At 43.9% G+C, this 18,083-nt stretch overlaps 1 protein-coding gene across 1 annotated transcript; it reads right to left on the reverse strand.

Moving 5' to 3' along the window:
- Positions 1 to 288: 288 nt before the first annotated feature.
- Positions 289 to 15,654, reverse strand: LOC120054290 (discoidin domain-containing receptor 2-like). The gene is made up of 15 exons (XM_039001708.1): positions 15,560 to 15,654; positions 11,921 to 12,152; positions 11,555 to 11,702; positions 11,309 to 11,411; positions 10,095 to 10,278; positions 9,390 to 9,630; positions 9,187 to 9,258; positions 8,889 to 9,025; positions 8,439 to 8,662; positions 8,048 to 8,276; positions 6,751 to 6,878; positions 6,347 to 6,544; positions 5,997 to 6,231; positions 3,153 to 3,302; positions 289 to 3,053 (listed from the first exon to the last, which is right to left on the reverse strand). Exons 1-15 carry the CDS (start codon positions 15,637 to 15,639, stop codon positions 2,922 to 2,924), a joined length of 2,493 nt encoding a protein of 830 aa, XP_038857636.1. The 5' UTR covers positions 15,640 to 15,654; the 3' UTR covers positions 289 to 2,921.
- Between the last annotated feature and the right edge of the window lie 2,429 nt (positions 15,655 to 18,083).

An 18,083-nucleotide genomic window follows, 5' to 3' on the forward strand; every position in this document is an offset into this window, starting at 1 on the left:
CAACCGCATCCTATGGTATGATTGGGCGACATCCTAGCCCCAGCCCCAGCCAATAGCGTTTAGACTACTGTCAGCCCAGATATAGGAAAATAAGAAATGGTTGAGTAGAAAATCCTGTCGAAGTGTCACATATTCATATCCTGAACTCTGTGATTCACATAAACCTATATCCATTGGTCACATGAATGTAGACTTTATTGTAAATCAAAACAATAGACAATGCATCATTTAGGTGATTTGTTTTATTTCGTCTGTAACAAATTATCACCATGACAAATGAGACAAAATTCAATGTTTTTATTGATAAAAAAACCCCATTTGAGTACAAAGATCTTATAAAACTCAACCACTATTTAATTTTCTTGTGCACTGACACACTAATAACCTCTATACAACTTCATTACTATACAATAAGTATGCCCTCATTTGCTTTATCGATGCAAATTCTGTAATAATACAATAAAGCATTCAAACAAGCTGAAACATTGAGATGCTGTGAATGGGTCCCATTTTGGTCTTAAGGATATATATCAATGCATGCCTCATCCATACTACTGACTATCAAACCATTACTATGGACTACAATATATGTACAAATATACTTCCCACAGGGCAATATAAAGTCAGTTCATGGTCAGGAGAGAATCAGAAAATGATAAATGAAATACAGAAATAAAACAACTGACTTTTAAAATATTTTCTGTATATAGTACGCTTACTTACTTGATCGTGTAGTTCATAATTCCTATTCTTATTTCTCGTGTTTTTTTTCTATTTATACATTGTTATTGAAAGCCCATAGTTGGGTTTTGAGTTGGCAAGAAAAGCATTTCACTGTGCTTGTGCATGTTACATTAAAACTTGAATAGTGTTTGATTTGTGTCTCAGCCTATAACTGAACACAACCTATAAAGATGGCCCATAATGACACCAGAATGTGAATAATAAGGTCCAGGGGCGAAGGTTGCTGATAAGAAGGAGAAGGCCCCTGAGTAAAGTTGCATCTGTGTGTGATTGTAGGAAGCAGGACATCAAAACTAAGCCTGTAGACCATGAAGACTGGAGACAGGTTGATAACATATTGAAGTCATTTAGGGTTCAAACCTAAAGCTAATGGTGAAAGAATTGCATAATCATAATAGTTACTATAGTAACGGTCTTGTTGTACAACAACTGTCCTTGTGTGCAGTTGAGATTGTCTGAAATCCTTCTGACTGATTATCATCCTCACTGTAACTGTATTCAGAAACCCTTTAATCACCATTCAGCTCTCACTCTCTTTCAACAGAGATACATCATAAACAGTTGTTGTCCTGTTCAGAACAACTGTGCATTTTAACACGTTCAATACAACACAATGATAGCATAGAACATTTGTTGTACAAAGGTAGCAAACACACTAACCATTTAAAAAATCTTTCTCTCTAGAAGCATTGTTTCCTACAAAGACCCATCAGAACTTAGTTAGCACATCCTCTCCCCTCCAGTCTGGATCCTGATTAGCACCATAATCTGATCAGTATGGACCAGCACTAATGCAGCTTATTTATAATCTGCTCAGTATGGACTGAACATGGACCATCAGTAATGCAGCTTATTTATAATCTGCTCAGTATGGACTGAACATGGACCATCAGTAATGCAGCTTATTTATAATCTGCTCAGTATGGACTGAACATGGACCATCAGTAATGCAGTTTATTTATAATCTGCTCAGTATGGACTGAACATGTACCATCAGTAATGCAGTTTATTTATAATCTGCTCAGTATGGACTGAACATGGACCAGCACTAATGCAGTTTATTTATAATCTGCTCAGTATGGACTGAACATGGACCAGCACTATTGCAGCTGATCTACGATCTGATTTGGACAGTGATTTGGTCACAAATATGAATGAGAACCAACATTTGTCCACCCCACATTCCACAAAGCCTACTGTCATTTTCTGAAACTACTCTCGACTGAGATGTTCAACGAAATACAAAACTACAAAACTGAATCTTGAAAATTGCACAACGTACAACTTTGTACAAATTTTCCCATGCAAAAAGAAGCTGATCAGTACCCAAATATATAAACAGAAAGCAAACTGAAATATAAACAATACATATAAATATCAATACAAAATATTACTATTTGAGATTTAACAAGATCTATTGAAGTACATACACACCAATGTCTTTGAGCACTCTTGGTCAAATATCACTGGCAGACACTGTGGCAAAGTGTACTGCCAGAGAGTACTATAGCTGAGATATGGTCGAATAATGGTTATTGCCTGTTATAAATTTGTTCATCACTTGTAACTCTTTACTCAAAGCCAACAGATTAGATATGTTATATCTATATGACACATTGTCAACAGATTCAAAATGGGTGATAGTAAGTCAGGATCATGTAAAGAGTCATATAATGCATTGACTACATTACCATTATCCCTGTTAGCTCTAAGCAAAGTGTACAAAGAAACGGTCAGAGTGACTGAGATGAATAACCTTGCAAAAGAAAAAGAAAACTTTTAATGTATCAAAATTCTCCAAACTGAACACTGATGGTTTGCTTAATGAAGACATCTGATTTACATTCAAGCAGTCTTCTTAAAGAAAACACAATTGAATTCATAGACGTGGCATTACATTACACTGCATTAAACAAGGTGGAAACTTTATACTTATTTCTAGCACCATTTGGAATAAATGATACATTTTAAAAAGTGCAGAACTTTCATTGCTAGATTTCACTTTTACTTCTCTAGCTGAGACAACAGACAGCCATTCGTAATTTTTCTGTGCATCGAAGTTGAACTGAGTTGACCCTTTGACTTATAGACCGATGCTTAATGTGTTGTTGATGCGTTTCATCTGTCTGTCTGTCTGTCTGTCTGTGTGTGTGTGTGCTGGCCCAGGGGTTCGGGCCCTAAGCTGGGCTTTCCAGCAGCACTCGGTGAATCTCCTGGAAGGAAGGCCTCTCCTTGGTGTTCCTTCTCCAACAACACAGCATGATCTTATACAAAGAGTCAGGACACAGCACTGGCTGGGGCAGGTAGATCTACAACATATAGAGAAGACAATCAGGTACAATACAGTAGAACATAGGCAGGTAGATCTGCAGCAAAAGAGAGTGAGTCAGTTTGAGTGTGTCTCTCACCTGTCGTTTCTGGTCCCTGAAGAACTCCCCAGTGTTCTCTATGACCTGTTCATCAGTCAGCTGGGAGTAAGGCTGCTCCTTACAGAAGGTCAGGGTCTCCCACAGCGTCACCCCAAACGCCCACACGTCACTGGCTGTGGTGAACTTACCCTGGGAGTGAAGAGGCAGAACAACAGACATTAGGCTACATAAGTTATTGAGTTTAGATGATTTGTAGGGGCTTAAAAAAGAGGATAGTTCAACTGATAACCAAAGCCCTCATTCACAGGCCCATTACAGTAAACATACACTGAGTATACCAAACATTAGGAACATGCCCCCCCTCCCCCCCCCCCTTTGCCCTCAGGCTTTTTTGATATTTTCAGCGGTATTATTAACAAAGAGGCCCCCATAAAGAAAATGAGAATTAAAAACAGGTTCAGCCCCTGGTTCGCCCGGGATCTTGCAGAGTTACTCCACCTCAACAATTGCATTTGGCGAAAGGCTCGGCACACGCATACTCAGGCTGACTGGCTATCGTTCAGGCAAATGAGAAATACGTGCACTCAGGCTATCCGGAAGGCCAAAGTTAGTTACTTTAAGGAGCAGTTCTCTCTCTGTGGGTCTAACCCCAATAAGTTCTAGAAAACGGTTAAAGACCTGGAGAATAAACCCTCCTCCTCACAGCTGCCCATGTCCCTTAAAGTTGATGATGTGGTTGTTACTGACAATAAGCACATGGCTGAGCTCTTTAATCACCACTGACCACATTAAGTCAGGATTACTATTTGACTCAGCCATGCCTCCTTGCAGGTCCAACATTTCCTCATCTCCCACCCCTTCTAATGCAACTAGCCCCGATGCTGCTCCCTCTTTTCCCCCTGCCCCGCTACAAAACTTTCCCCCACAGGCGGTCACTGAGTCCGAGGTGCTAAAGGAGCTTCTTAAACTTGACCCCAAAAAACGGGGTCAGATGGTTTAGACCCTTTCTTCTTTAAGGTTGCTGCTCCTGTCATCGCCAAGCCTATCTCTGACCTTTTTAACCTGTCTCTCATCTCTGGGGAGGTTCCCATTGCTTGGAAGGCAGCCACGTTTCGTCCTTTATTTAAAGGGGGAGATCAAGCTGATCATAACTGTTATAGGCCTATTTCTATTTTGCCCTGTCAATAATCAACTGACTCGCTTTCTTGATGTCTATAGTATTCTCTCTGGTATGCAATCTGGTTTCTGCTCAGGTGATGGATGTGTCACTGCAACCTTAAAGGTCCTCAATGATGTCACCATTGCCCTTGAATCTAAGCAATGTTGTGCTGCTATTTTTATTGACTTGGCCAAAGATTTTGATACGGTAGACCATTCCATTCTTATGGGCCGGCTAAGGAGTATTGGTGTCTCCGAGGGGTCTTTGGCCTGGTTTGCTAACTACCTCTCTCAAAGAGTGCAGTGTATAAAGTCAGAACATTTGCTGTCTCAGCCAGTGCCTGTCACCAAGGGAGTACCACAAGGCTCGATCCTAGGCCCTACGCTCTTCTCAATTTACATCAACAACATAGCTCAGGCAGTAGGGAGCTCTCTCATCCATTTATATGCAGATGATACAGTCTTATACTCAGCTGACCCCTCCCCGGAATTTGTGTTAAACGCACTACAACAAAGCTTTCTTAGTGTCCAACAAACTTTCTCTGCCCTTAACCTTGTTCTGAACACCTCCAAAACAAAGGTCATGTGGTTTGGTAAGAAGAATGCTCCTCTCCCCACTGGTGTGATTATTACCTCTGAGGGTTTAGAGCTTGAGGTAGTCACTTCATACAAGTACTTGGGAGTATGGCTAGACAGTGCACTGTCCTTCTCTCAGCACATATCAAAGATGCAGGCTAAAGTTACATCTAGACTTAGTTTCCTCTATCGTACTCGCTCCTCTTTCACCCCAGCTGCCAAACTAATCCTGATTCAGATGACCATCCTAACCATGCTAGATTAGGGAGATGTAATTTATAGATAGGTAGGTAAGGGTGCTCTCGTGAGGCTAGATGTTCTTTACAATTCGGCCATCAGATTTGCCACCAATGCTACTTATAGGACACGTCACTGCACTCTATACTCCTCTGTAAACTGGTCATCTCTGTATACCCGTCTCTGTAGACTCACTGGTCGATGCTTATTTATAAAACCCTCTTAGATAGGGGGAGGCCTGAGATATTTACTGCAGCCCTCATCCTTCACATACAACACCCGTTCTGCCAGTCGCATCCCTGGGTCGCTCCTCTTTTCAGTTCGCTGCAGCTAGCGACTGGAACGAGCTGCAACAAACACTCAAACTGGACAGTTTTATCTCAATCTCTTCATTCAAAGACTCAATCATGGACACTCTTACTGACAGTTGTGTCTGCTTTGCGTGATGTATTGATGTCTCTACCTTCTTGCCCTTGTGCTGTTGTCTGTGCCAAATAATGCTTGTAGCATTTTTTGTGCTGCTGCCATGTTGTGTTGCTACCATGTTATTGTCATGTTGTGTTGTTACCATACTGTGTTGTCATGTGTTGCTGCCATGCTATGTTCTTGTATTAGGTCTCTTTTATGTAGTATTGTGTTGTCTCTCTTGTCGTGATGTGTGTTTTGTCCTATATTTTTTTTTAAATGTTTAATCCCAGCCCCCGTCCCTGCAGGAATCTTTTTGCCTTTTGGTAGGCCGTCATTGTAAATAAGAATTTGTTCTTAACTGACTTTCCTAGTTAAATAAAGGTAAAAAAAAAGAAAAAAAAAAGAAAAGTGAACTAAGGTATCTATTCCATATAAGACCACCAGGGGGCCACCACGTCTCACCAGCTTCTCCCTCCCTCTCTCCCTCCGTCCCTCAGTCCTCACCAGCAGTATGCTCTCCCAGGACATCCATCGTATGGGCAGCACGGCCCGACCCTGGATGCGGTAGTAGTCTCCACTGTACAGGTTCCTGCTCATGCCAAAGTCAGCAATCTTGATGGTGTAGTTCTTCCCCACCAGACAGTTCCTCGTGGCCAGGTCTCTGTGGACAAAGTTAAGCGAGGAGAGGTACCTCATCCCTGAGGCAATCTGAGTGGCCATGTAGCACAGGTCACTGTAGCTGGAGCAGAGGAGAGGCAGAGATGTAGAGAGAGAGAGTCAGCACCAGGAGAGGTGAAGAGATATACAGGATTACACACACACCCCTGCCCCAGCCTCCATCCCCTTATCCCTACCCGACAGTGGTTACGTTGCTGATGAGTGCTATCTCTCCCTCAGGTTCATGGCGGGACAGGAACTGGTTGAGGTCACCGTTCTCCATGTACTCTGTGATCATGCAGAGGGGGTCGCTGCAGATACACACGGCCAGCAGACGGATGATGTTGGGGTCCTTCAGACGTGACATGATCTTAATCTCCTTCAGAAAGTCATTCCTGATTATAACACAGAGGTCAGCGGTTAGAGGTCATTAGGGAGACTGTGAGAGCTTTGAATGATAAATAGGAATTAATCCCAAAACACACACATAAAACATGTGCTGGAGGAATCACTCAAAACATGTCTACGTGGTCAATACATTTGGGAGCGGCATAGGCAGACATTCACTGTGTTCTCTAATCAGGAGTGTGCTTCCCCTCACCTGGCGTTTTTGTTAGCATCTGCTCTGAGCATCTTAACAGCAACCAGTACTGGCTGGTTGTCACTGATGTTGAAGGAGAAATCCTCATCTATAAACTCCTTCATGCCCTCTGCCTCACACAAGTGGACCTGTAGGGAGACGGAACATGAAGACTCTGATCAATGCACTACATCTAGTGGTCACTAGCGATGGTTCTGAAGAGCCTGGAGACTCTGATCAACACACGACATCTAGTGGTCACTAACGATGGTTCTAACGATGGTTCTGAAGAGCCTGGAGACTCTGATCAACACACGACATCTAGTGGTCACTAACGATGGTTCTAACGATGGTTCTGAAGAGCCTGGAGACTCTGATCAACACACAACATCTAGTGGTCACTAACGATGGTTCTGAAGAGCCTGGAGACTCTGATCAGCACACAACATCTAGTGGTCACGAACGATGGTTCTAACGATGGTTCTGAAGAGCCTGGAGACTCTGATCAACACACAACATCTAGTGGTCACTAACGATGGTTCTGAAGAGCCTGGAGACTCTGATCAGCACACAACATCTAGTGGTCACGAACGATGGTTCTAACGATGGTTCTGAAGAGCCTGGAGACTCTGATCAACACACGACATCTAGTGGTCACTAACGATGGTTCTAACGATGGTTCTGAAGAGCCTGGAGACTCTGATCAACACACAACATCTAGTGGTCACTAACGATGGTTCTGAAGAGCCTGGAGACTCTGATCAGCACACAACATCTAGTGGTCACGAACGATGGTTCTAACGATGGTTCTGAAGAGCCTGGAGACTCTGATCAACACACGACATCTAGTGGTCACTAATGATGATTCTAACGATGGTTCTGAAGAGCCTGGAGACTCTGATCAACACACAACATCTAGTGGTCACTAATGATGGTTCTAACGATGGTTCTGAAGAGCCTGGAGACTCTGATCAACACACAACATCTAGTGGTCACTAACGATGGTTCTAACGATGGTTCTGAAGAGCCTGGAGACTCTGATCAACACACGACATCTAGTGGTCACTAATGATGGTTCTAACGATGGTTCTGAAGAGCCTGGAGACTCTGATCAACACACAACATCTAGTGGTTACTAACGATGGTTCTAAAGAGCCACAAAGGTTGTGCAAGCTTTTTCTTCAGCCTAAATCACCAGATTAATCTAATTAATGACCCTGATCAATATTGTTAATCTCAGAAGTGCATAAGAAATTAGTTGAAATAATGTAAATCAAACATGGCATTGATTACTATGTAATGTCCAGAGAACACAAACCTCTCCAAACTGTCCCTCGCCCAGCTTCTCTTTGAAGGTGAGCAGTTTCCTGGGGAACTCTTCCACTGCCACGTCCTTCCCTGACAGCAGGTCCATGGTTAAAGCAGGGACCGCGTACGTGTTGCCCCCGGTTACGCCCTGCAGGTTGACGATGTCTGCCTCGGCATAGTGAGGGACTCCGTCCTGAGCAACTGTTGCAGTGGGAGCCTTGGAGGCTGTCACTGCTGTGCTGATCAAAGCTGATACCAGAGAAAAGAGTTGAAGGTAGATTCAGTAATATGACATCATCATACACAATGGGGTGACTTCATGCTCATTTTTCAACCTCCTTAATTCAACTCTCTCATGTCTTTTCTGGTCATTTAAACTCTGCCTTGTGTGTCTGGTCTACTCACCGGCATCCTCGGAGGTGTGGGAGAACTCAGGTAGCATGCGTATGAGTCGTGAGGGTTCCTGGTAGTCAGGGCCCAGGGGGAAGATACGCTCGTAGGTGGAGCTAGACTCCTGCTCGCTGGGTGCTGACGATGATGTCGGGTTGTTGTGGCTGTAGGCGAACGTCTCGCTCTGTAGTGACAGACTAGCAGTTAGTTCATCGTCCAGCATCCGCCGCGAGGCCTAGAATAAAGGATGCTGGGGTAAAGAGACACATCTGACCAGCCTTGATTGATCAACACATGGTAGGATTTATTTACCCAACTTTTAATAATATTTTACATTTCCGGATAGTAACAAACAGTCACAATAACTAACGTTCACAATTCAGAGATATGGAGCATCAAAATGCTTTTTAACTCAGGCAAAACTAATTTGTATGTATGTGTGACCAGGTGGCATCTCTCACCTTCTCCAGCATCTTCTGCCAGACCTGCCTCCAGAGGATGATGACAATGATGGCGACAAGGATAAGAATGATGGCCACCAGGCAGACAATCAGAATTCTGGTGTTGCTGTCATCTATTTTGTGGGTGGGGTCATCCCCTGGGGAGGGGATAGAGGAAGACATCATTTGATTGGATTACATAATTAAAGCAGGAAATTCTTTGCACGAAATGCATTGCTCACGGGTGGGAGTGTGTGTTAAAAAAGGTAAAAACTGTTACAGCTTGTGTTTGTGTGATGCATGTGGAGTGGGCACTGACCTGGTTGAGTGTTAGTGGGGGGGCTGCTGCCAGTCTTGGGGGGAGCCAGGGTAGTGTTGTACATGGCTGTGTCTGGAAGAGCAGAGACAGACGTGAATCACAACAAAGAACAGATAATAGTTTACAGATTCATATTGAAAGGGGTGTTCTCTATACATGAGTTGGAGGTGATCTGAGGTGTGTGTACCGGTACACATGTTTACCTGACTGGAAGGTGATTTCGCTAAACATCATCCAGGCTTCAGCGAAGTAGAACTGGCACTTGATTGCGCTGGCCATATGATTGGCCAGAGAGATGGTGACGAAGCGGGCGCTGAGATTGACGTCATCCACCACTGGACTAAAGGAAAGGGGCGTGGCCTCCCAGTCAGCCTCAGAACGGAAGTAACACACCACCTGGCGGAACGCCTTGACATGCTTCATGAACATGTTGTTACAGTGCACCTAGAAACAGAGAAAGAGAGAGACAGAAAGAGAGAGGGGAGAGCAAGAGGGGTATATGTTGTTACAGTGAAACAGGTTATTACAGTCAACCTGCAGGAAAAACATTTTAGGGTGATGGAAATAGGGTCAAGAAGCTGAAAGATTTAGAAATGCAATGCCTGTTATTTGGGAGGTGGTGAACACTTGAAATGCCAGCTGGAGTAGCAAGAAATGGGGCTCCCGAGTGGCGCAGCGGTCTAAGGCACTGCATCTCAATGCTAGAGGCGTCACTACAGACCCTGGTTTGATTCCAGTCTGTACCACAACAGGCACAATTGGCCCAGTGTCGTCCGGTTTAGGGTTTGGCTGGGGTAGGCCGTCATTGTAAATAAGAATTTGTTCTTAACTGACATGCCTAGTTAAATAAATAAAGGTTAAATTAAAAAAAGAGGTTGTCTGCCTCCCCCCAATCCTTTCACACACACCTTCATGGTGGTGAAATTGCGAGTGCGGTCAAACTCGAACATGATCTCCACGTATCCATTGGGAAAGCTCTCATTGGTCCATCCCACGTAGTCGTAACCAGGCCACACATTGTAGACGTGGCTGTGGCTGAAGTCATCTAATCCACACATTCCATCAGTCAGCTGGCCTAGCCCCTCCGTCATACTGGGGATGGAGAAGGAAAAGGGGAGAGGAGATGAAGATAGAGCTCAGTGTTGGAGTATTTTGAGGTAGTCAAAATACAAAGTAAAAATGTCTAGAAAACTTTGTTTCTGTGGTGAACAAGAGAGTCTGTGGCTGAACTATCCTTTTAAGGAGACCTGGCGACATGTAAACAACTACTTGACAACCTTGCTTGGCACACAATAATGACTAGTTTCATGTTTAATTACAAATTTTATTTACAATGCTAAATATTTATTTTGTGAGGAGGAAGGTAGAGAGAAACTATTTCACTATGTGTTTGTTCAACCTCCCTCCACCCACCACTAGGTGGTAGCATCATATTATCCACCACCCTCAATATCTCATCTTGGCTGTGGTGTCAAAACAGCCATTTTCTCTTCTTGGACTACTTTAACAGACTCAAACTCAGAGAGTGAGAGGAGAAAGAAAGAGAGCGAGGGAGAGAGACTTCCTGACTACTATAGCAGAGACAAACTGATGGCAGTGTAATGGAGGATATTGTTCAGCACACAGTGACTCAAACACTAACACAGAAAGGAAGGATACCCAAATAGTAATTTATTCTCCCAAGACGTCAGGTTTAATTCCAAAGACACTTAATCAAACTCCCACGCATTCATGGATCAGAAGCCATCCGTGGGTGTAATTGTTTGTGTGTGTGTGTGTTCCTAACACTCCATTGCATAACTGCACAGAGAAAAATGACGTGTGTGTGTGTGTGTGGCATAACCACAGTGACCCATGCCACGGTCTACATCCTGCCAGAACTATGGCAACCAGGCAACAACAGGGCCAGTGTAGAACCAAGGCTCAGAGGTTGGTGAAGGAAAGACAAAAGGAGGAGGAGGAAGAACAGAGAATGAGTTTGGATGAACCGAGAGAGGAGGGATATATTGAGAGGCGGAATGAGAAGGAGGAAAAAATAAGGACAAGGATGAAGGAAAAGAGAAAAGAGGAGGAGCAAGATGACGAGGGAGGACGAGAAGGAAAAGGAGTTATGCACACCCACCTGTAGATGACGGCTCCATCATACACCGAGTCATTGAGGTGGACAGGCTGGCCCTCCAGACTCATCTGTTCTCCTGCTGGGGCGTTGTAGGACACCAGACCATCTGAAATAGAGAGAGAGAGAGAGAGAGACTGCATTAGCCCACTGAGCTAAAGCCTAGGCAGTGAGTTTGCCCAACTCTGTCTACCTATGGCTCAGAGTAGGGAGCTCCTCCTCCTATCCCTTTCTCCTCTCCATCTGTCTTACCAAGCCACTCACAGCCGTAGAGCTCTACCCTCATGCAGACGTTCATGGAGTGGTCTGAGACGGGCATGAACCTCACGAAGCGGGCGATGATCGGAGGCTCCAGGTCCTTCAGCACAATGTCATATGCATTCCTGTTTCCCTCTATCACCTACAGCCATGTCACACACAGATATTAATCAATCAACCAATTAGCCTAATTAATAAGAAATAAATCACACATTCCAGTTCCCCTTAACCACCGAGAGTGACGTCACAAATCACCAATATTACCATTATCAATGTATTAACATTTTTATATTCCTGTCCTCCTTCTCAATCATTAATCTTGTAAATCAATATTCAATAACTGACTGACTGACTGATTACCTGTTTGCCATGCCTGTTCCTCCAGGAAATCCAGCGGCTGCCGTCACGGCTATATTTAATCTTGTACATCTGGGCGAACTCGTTGCCGATGCCCCCTGCGTGGCGGCCCTGGGTGCCCACCAGGGTGATGAAGTGGAGGGAACGCAGGTCTATCTGGAGGAACTCCTTCAGGCTGTCTGGTTCCACCGTTATCTCTGGACACCACGCACCATCACCCTCCTCAAAGTCTAACCTGAGGGTGGGAGATAAAGGGGTGGAGAGGATGGGACAGAGAGGAAGGGGTGAAGAGGGTGGGAGAGAGAGGAGGGGGTGGAGAGGGTGGGAGAGAGAGGAGGGGGTGGGAGAGAGGAAGGGGTGGAAAGGGGTGGAAAGAGGGCAGGAGAGGGAGAGAACAGGAATAAAAAGGAGAGTAGAGAGAAAGGGAGGCGGTGAACACAGATAGAGAAAGGGAGGAGGGAACAGAGAGAGAGATGGAGGGAAAGGGAAGAGAAAAGGGAGAGAGAGGTCAGTGGAAAGTGAGTGTGGTGGGTGGATGTCAGTTCATACAGTCTGTTAAACAAACACATTTGTCGTAAATTAATGTGAAAGTGTTAATGTAGGGTTGAGCTGGCAGGGGAGAGGGGAGGCTAGGCCAGAATAAAACTATGCTGTCCAGAACAGAACCTAGATTACATCATTATTCTAAAAATGAGAGCAGGCCACCCATTCTCCAACAAGCACACATGCACACGCACACACAATCACTCTCTCTGTTTCTTATTTTTTTCTCTCGCTCTTTCCAGGCTTAACCATGTGTTTTTTTACACACAGAGAGCAGAAACTGATACAAAGTTAACTGAAAACACACACAATCTTGAAAACTGTATGCGAGTGTATATGAATGTGCATGAGTGTTTGTGTGTGTAGTTGTGGGGGAGCCTGCATGTGTCCAGTCCACAATCGAAATTGAGAGGTATTTATGGATGTATGTGTGTGTGTTTGTGTGTGTCACTGGCGGCCGGTGCAACTTAAGATGAGGGAGGATGATTATTGTTGTTATGAGCATGGCTTTATTTCTATTACAGCATAATGGATGACTGTAATTCATATTCTATTCACCCAGATAAATGTAACATCAATAGGTTTAGGCTACTACATGATACTCTAATTTCCCCTATACCCATTGTCGTGTCTTTGGCATCATTAAAGTGAAGACTGTTATTTTATCAAATCAATTCTCTGTAATTATTATTACGTGATTAAACTAATCATGTAAATGTAATTAACTACGAAGTTGGGGCACCAAGGAAAATCTTCAGATTACAAAGTTATAATTTTCCTAATATAACTCTTCAGATATTTTAATATCTGATCAATTAGTCTTCTAATTAATGAATTATTCTTTACCTCACATTAGTCTCATTCCAAACATCGTAAATGGTTGGTTATCTGCACAAACCCAGCCTTTACTATGAATCATCCATACACCAATTGTCTTAATCATTTATTTACTAACTAACTAAATAATCACAGAAATGCATTAAACAAACAACACAGTAGATATGGTTACAAGGAAATGATAGGGGAGGTTCCCTAGTGGGCTAAGCATGACGGCTTGGTGGACAAACGGAAGTGGGTGTAGACTGAGAAGGGCGGGAAAGCCAAAAATTAGTCACTACACAGTTGATAATTATATTAATTGAAATGCTAATCCTCTGCACATGAACGCTCACTCATTCTGGAATAATTACAATCAATATATATTTACGCTCAGTGTGTCGTCGTGATCTCTGTTGGAATTGTCCGTCTTTCTGTCGGAGAGTTCGTCCGAGCGTCTCTCTCTGCTTCCCTGAAGTCTTTCGTGGTTAGAATGGATACTTCAGAGTACCATTCAGAAATGTTCTCATAGGTATAGATGTTTCGGCAGTTGTCAGTCTTCGCATCCCAGGTTGACATAATTTCTAGCTGCAGACTAGTGATTAGTATCTAAGATTTGCTCTTATTCTGTCAGGATCGATAGTCTCAGTTGAACCATTTCCCGAGTGTAGCCAATGCTCCACGTGGTATGGTTAGGAATTCAACAACCATTACAACCTTAGCTTAAACTGAGATGTTTGTGGTCTCTACTCAAACCTTTGCCCCCTCAGCTGACCAAGGTATGCACGGTCTGAAGAGGATTTCTTCAAGAGGGGTTTTTATTCGTAACAGTAGAAAAGGGCTGTTCGTGTAGGAGAGAGAGAGGGGGAAGCCACTAGCTAAACCCAAAAAGGGACACGTCATGACACCATCATGAGGTTGCTACAACCTAGCCTATGAATGAAAGTTTACAATGTAGCTGGGTGCACAGGTAGAGAGTAGTCAAGGTGACAGAGTGACACATTCAATACCGCCTTGCACACCCTTGCCTGCATCTAGACGATTTTGGGAGTAATCATTAGTCCAACAGTTGAAAATGTGAATTTCTATTGGACAAATTCAGGTATTTTTTTTATCCCTGCTTCTTTCCGTTAGCTTCCGTTTAAGAAACGTTTTTCAACAGAATCGGCGTAGAGTTCACTTTCATAGCAGCCACATAAAAACAGCACAATCACTTTGCTTGTTATATATATATAATTCCTTCTCACAACCATCTATGTGCTCTCCTCCTCTCACCTTGTCTGTGGACTTGTGCACAACACATCAGCTGTCTGTAACCAGGCAAAAAATACCTTTCCAACCAAACCCGCATATCATGACCGCTACACACATCCTACATCGTTGTCACATCATAGTAAGCATAGCTACTAGAACTAACTCATTAGTAAACCCGCTACAATCATGCAGTACAGTGTACTGTCAGAAAGCAGATTAGCAGTTACACCGGTGGGCCGGTGGCAATGAATTAATAAAACCAAAAGCTTACCTTGACTTGGAAGAGTTCCAGTGTTGGATAGCCATTGCCTGCTAGCTAACATAGCATACGTCTCTTTTTGAGCCAGGTGTTTGAGTAGGCTAAACTAGCTAGCTGCATATGCTATCTAAATGAAAGTTAAAAAAATACAACCAAATATAGTTAGCGCTCTCTCTCTCTTGCTTCTCCTTAATTTAGGAAGAAATTCATTTGTTCAAAACTGTTCAACTATTGTCTTTCTCTCTCTTTGAGTCAACTACTCACCACATTTTATGCACTGCACTGCAGTGCTAGCTAGCTTTAGTTTATGCTTTCAGTAATAGATTAATTATCTGATCTTTTGATTGGGTGGACAGCATGTCAGTTCATGCTGCAAGAGCTATGATAGGTTGGAGGACGTCCTCCAGAAGTTGACATAATGACTGTGCAAGTCTATAGAAAGGGGTGAGAACCATGAGCCTCGTAGGTTTTATATTGAGGTCAATGTACCTAGAGGAAGACAGAAGCTAGCTGTCCTCCGGCTACACCATGGTGTTACCCTACAGAGAGCTGTTGAGGATACTGTAGACCTTCAATGCAAAACAGTGTGTTTTAATCAGTTATTTGGTGATGTGAATATATTTAGCATAGTCTTAACTAAAAAGGTTAACTTCAATGTTTCACTATTTTATTTGTATGAAATTCACTGAGAATGGTACTCCCCTTCCTCCTCTGAGGAGCCTCCACTGTGGGTGTGTATGTGTGTCCGCACACGTGTGTGTATACAGTACCTGCCGTATCTAGCAGCTGTAGACTCAGACCACTGACTGGAGGCTGAGATGTCTTCATCCTGAATCTGTCCTCCGGACATCCCCAGAGGGTACCGACACACACCTACAACACAACTCAGCTTTTAGTACAAGCATGTATGTGCGCACCCATGCAAATGCACACATATATGCAAAGCATATACAGTTGAAGTCGGAAGTTTACATACACCTTAGCCAAATACATTTAAACTCAGTTTTTCACAAATCCTGACATTTAATCAGAGTAAAAATCCCTGTCTTAGGTCAGTTAGGATCACCACTTTATTTTAAGAATGTGAAATGTCAGAATAATAGTAGAGAATTATTTATTTCAGCTTTTATTTCTTTCATCACATTCCCAGTGGGTTCAGAAGCTTACATACACTCAATTAGTATTTGGTAGCATTGCCTTTAAATTGTTTAACTTGGTTCAAACGTTTAGGGTAGCCTTCCACAACCTTCTCACAATAAGTTGGGTGAATTTTGGCCCATTCCTCCTGACAGAGCTGGTGTAACTGAGTCAGGTTAGTAGGCCTCCTTGATCGCACACACTTTTTCAGTTCTGCCCACAAATTTTCTATAGGATTGAGGTCAGGGCTTTGTGATGGCCACTCCAATACCTTGACTTTGTTGTCCTTTAGCCATTTTGCCACAACTTTGGAAGTATGCTTGGGGTCATTGTCCATTTGAAAGACCCATTTGCGACCAAGATTTAACTTCCAGACTGATGTCTTGAGATGTTGCTTCAATATATCCACATAATTTTCCTCCTCTTGATGCCATCTATTTTGTGAAGAGCACTAGTCCCTCCTGCAGCAAAGCACCCCCACAACATGATGCTGTCCTTCACGGTTGGGATGGTGTTCTTCGGCTTGCAAGACTCCCCCTTTTTCCTCCAAACATAACGATGGTCATTATGGCCAAACAGTTCTATGTTTGTTTCATCAGACCAGAGGACATTTCTCCAAAAAGTACGATCTTTGTCCCCATGTGCAGTTGCAAACCATAGTCTGGCTTTTTTATGGCGGTTTTGGAGCAGTGGCTTCTTCCTTGCTGAGCGGCCTTTCAGGTTATGTCGATATAGGACTCATTTTACTATGGATATAGATACTTTTGTACCTGTTTCCTCTAGCATCTTCACAAGGTCCTTTGCTGTTGTTCTGGGATTGATTGGCACTTTTTGCACCAAAGTACGTTCATCTCTAGGAGACAGAACGCGTCTCCTTCCTGAGCGGTATGACAGCTGCGTGGTCCCATGGTGTTTATACTTGCGTACTATTGTTTATACAGATGAACGTGGTACCTTCAGGCGCTTGGAAATTGCTCCATTTTTTTCTGAGGTCTTGGCTGATTTCTTTTGATTTTCCCATGATGTCAAGCAAAGATGCAATGAGTTTGAAGGTAGGCTTTGAAATACACTGCTCAAAAAAATAAAGGGAACACTAAAATAACACATCCTAGATCTGAATGAATGAAATATTCTTATTAAATACTTTTTTCTTTACATAGTTGAATGTGCTGACAACAAAATCACACAAAAATGATCAATGGAAATCAAATTTATCAACCCATGGAGGTCTGGATTTGGAGTCACACAAAATTAAAGTGGAAAACCACACTACAGGCTGATCCAACTTTGATGTAATGTCCTTAAAACAAGTCAAAATGAGGCTCAGTAGTGTGTGTGGCCTCCACGTGCCTGTATGACCTCCCTACAACGCCTGGGCATGCTCCTGATGAGGTGGCGGACGGTCTCCTGAGGGATCTCCTCCCAGATCTGGACTAAAGCATCCGCCAACTCCTGGACAGTCTGTGGTGCAACGTGGCGTTGGTGGATGGAGCGAGACATGATGTCCCAGATGTGCTCAATTGGATTCAGGTCTGGGGAACGGGCGGGCCAGTCCATAGCATCAATGCCTTCCTCTTGCAGGAACTGCTGACACACTCCAGCCACATGAGGTCTAGCATTGTCTTGCATTAGGAGGAACCCAGGGCCAACCGCACCAGCATATGGTCTCACAAGGGGTCTGAGGATCTCATCTCGGTACCTAATGGCAGTCAGGCTACCTCTGGCGAGCACATGGAGGGCTGTGCGGCCCCCCAAAGAAATGCCACCCCACACCATGACTGACCCACCGCCAAACCGGTCATGCTGGAGGATGTTGCAGGCAGCAGAACGTTCTCCACGGCGTCTCCAGACTCTGTCACATGTGCTCAGTGTGAACCTGCTTTCATCTGTGAAGAGCACAGGGTGCCAGTGGCGAATTTGCCAATCTTGGTGTTCTCTGGCAAATGCCAAACGTCCTGCACGGTGTTGGGCTGTAAGCACAACCCCCACCTGTGGACGTCGGGCCCTCATACCACCCTCATGGAGTCTGTTTCTGACCGTTTGAGCAGACACATGCACATTTGTGGCCTGCTGGAGGTCATTTTGCAGGGCTCTGGCAGGTAGCGGTCCTGCTGCTGGGTTGTTGCCCTCCTACGGCCTCCTCCACGTCTCCTGATG

The sequence above is a fragment of the Salvelinus namaycush genome, chromosome 10, assembly GCF_016432855.1.
Source record: "Salvelinus namaycush isolate Seneca chromosome 10, SaNama_1.0, whole genome shotgun sequence".
In the NCBI taxonomy this organism is placed as follows: Eukaryota; Metazoa; Chordata; class Actinopteri; order Salmoniformes; family Salmonidae; genus Salvelinus; species Salvelinus namaycush.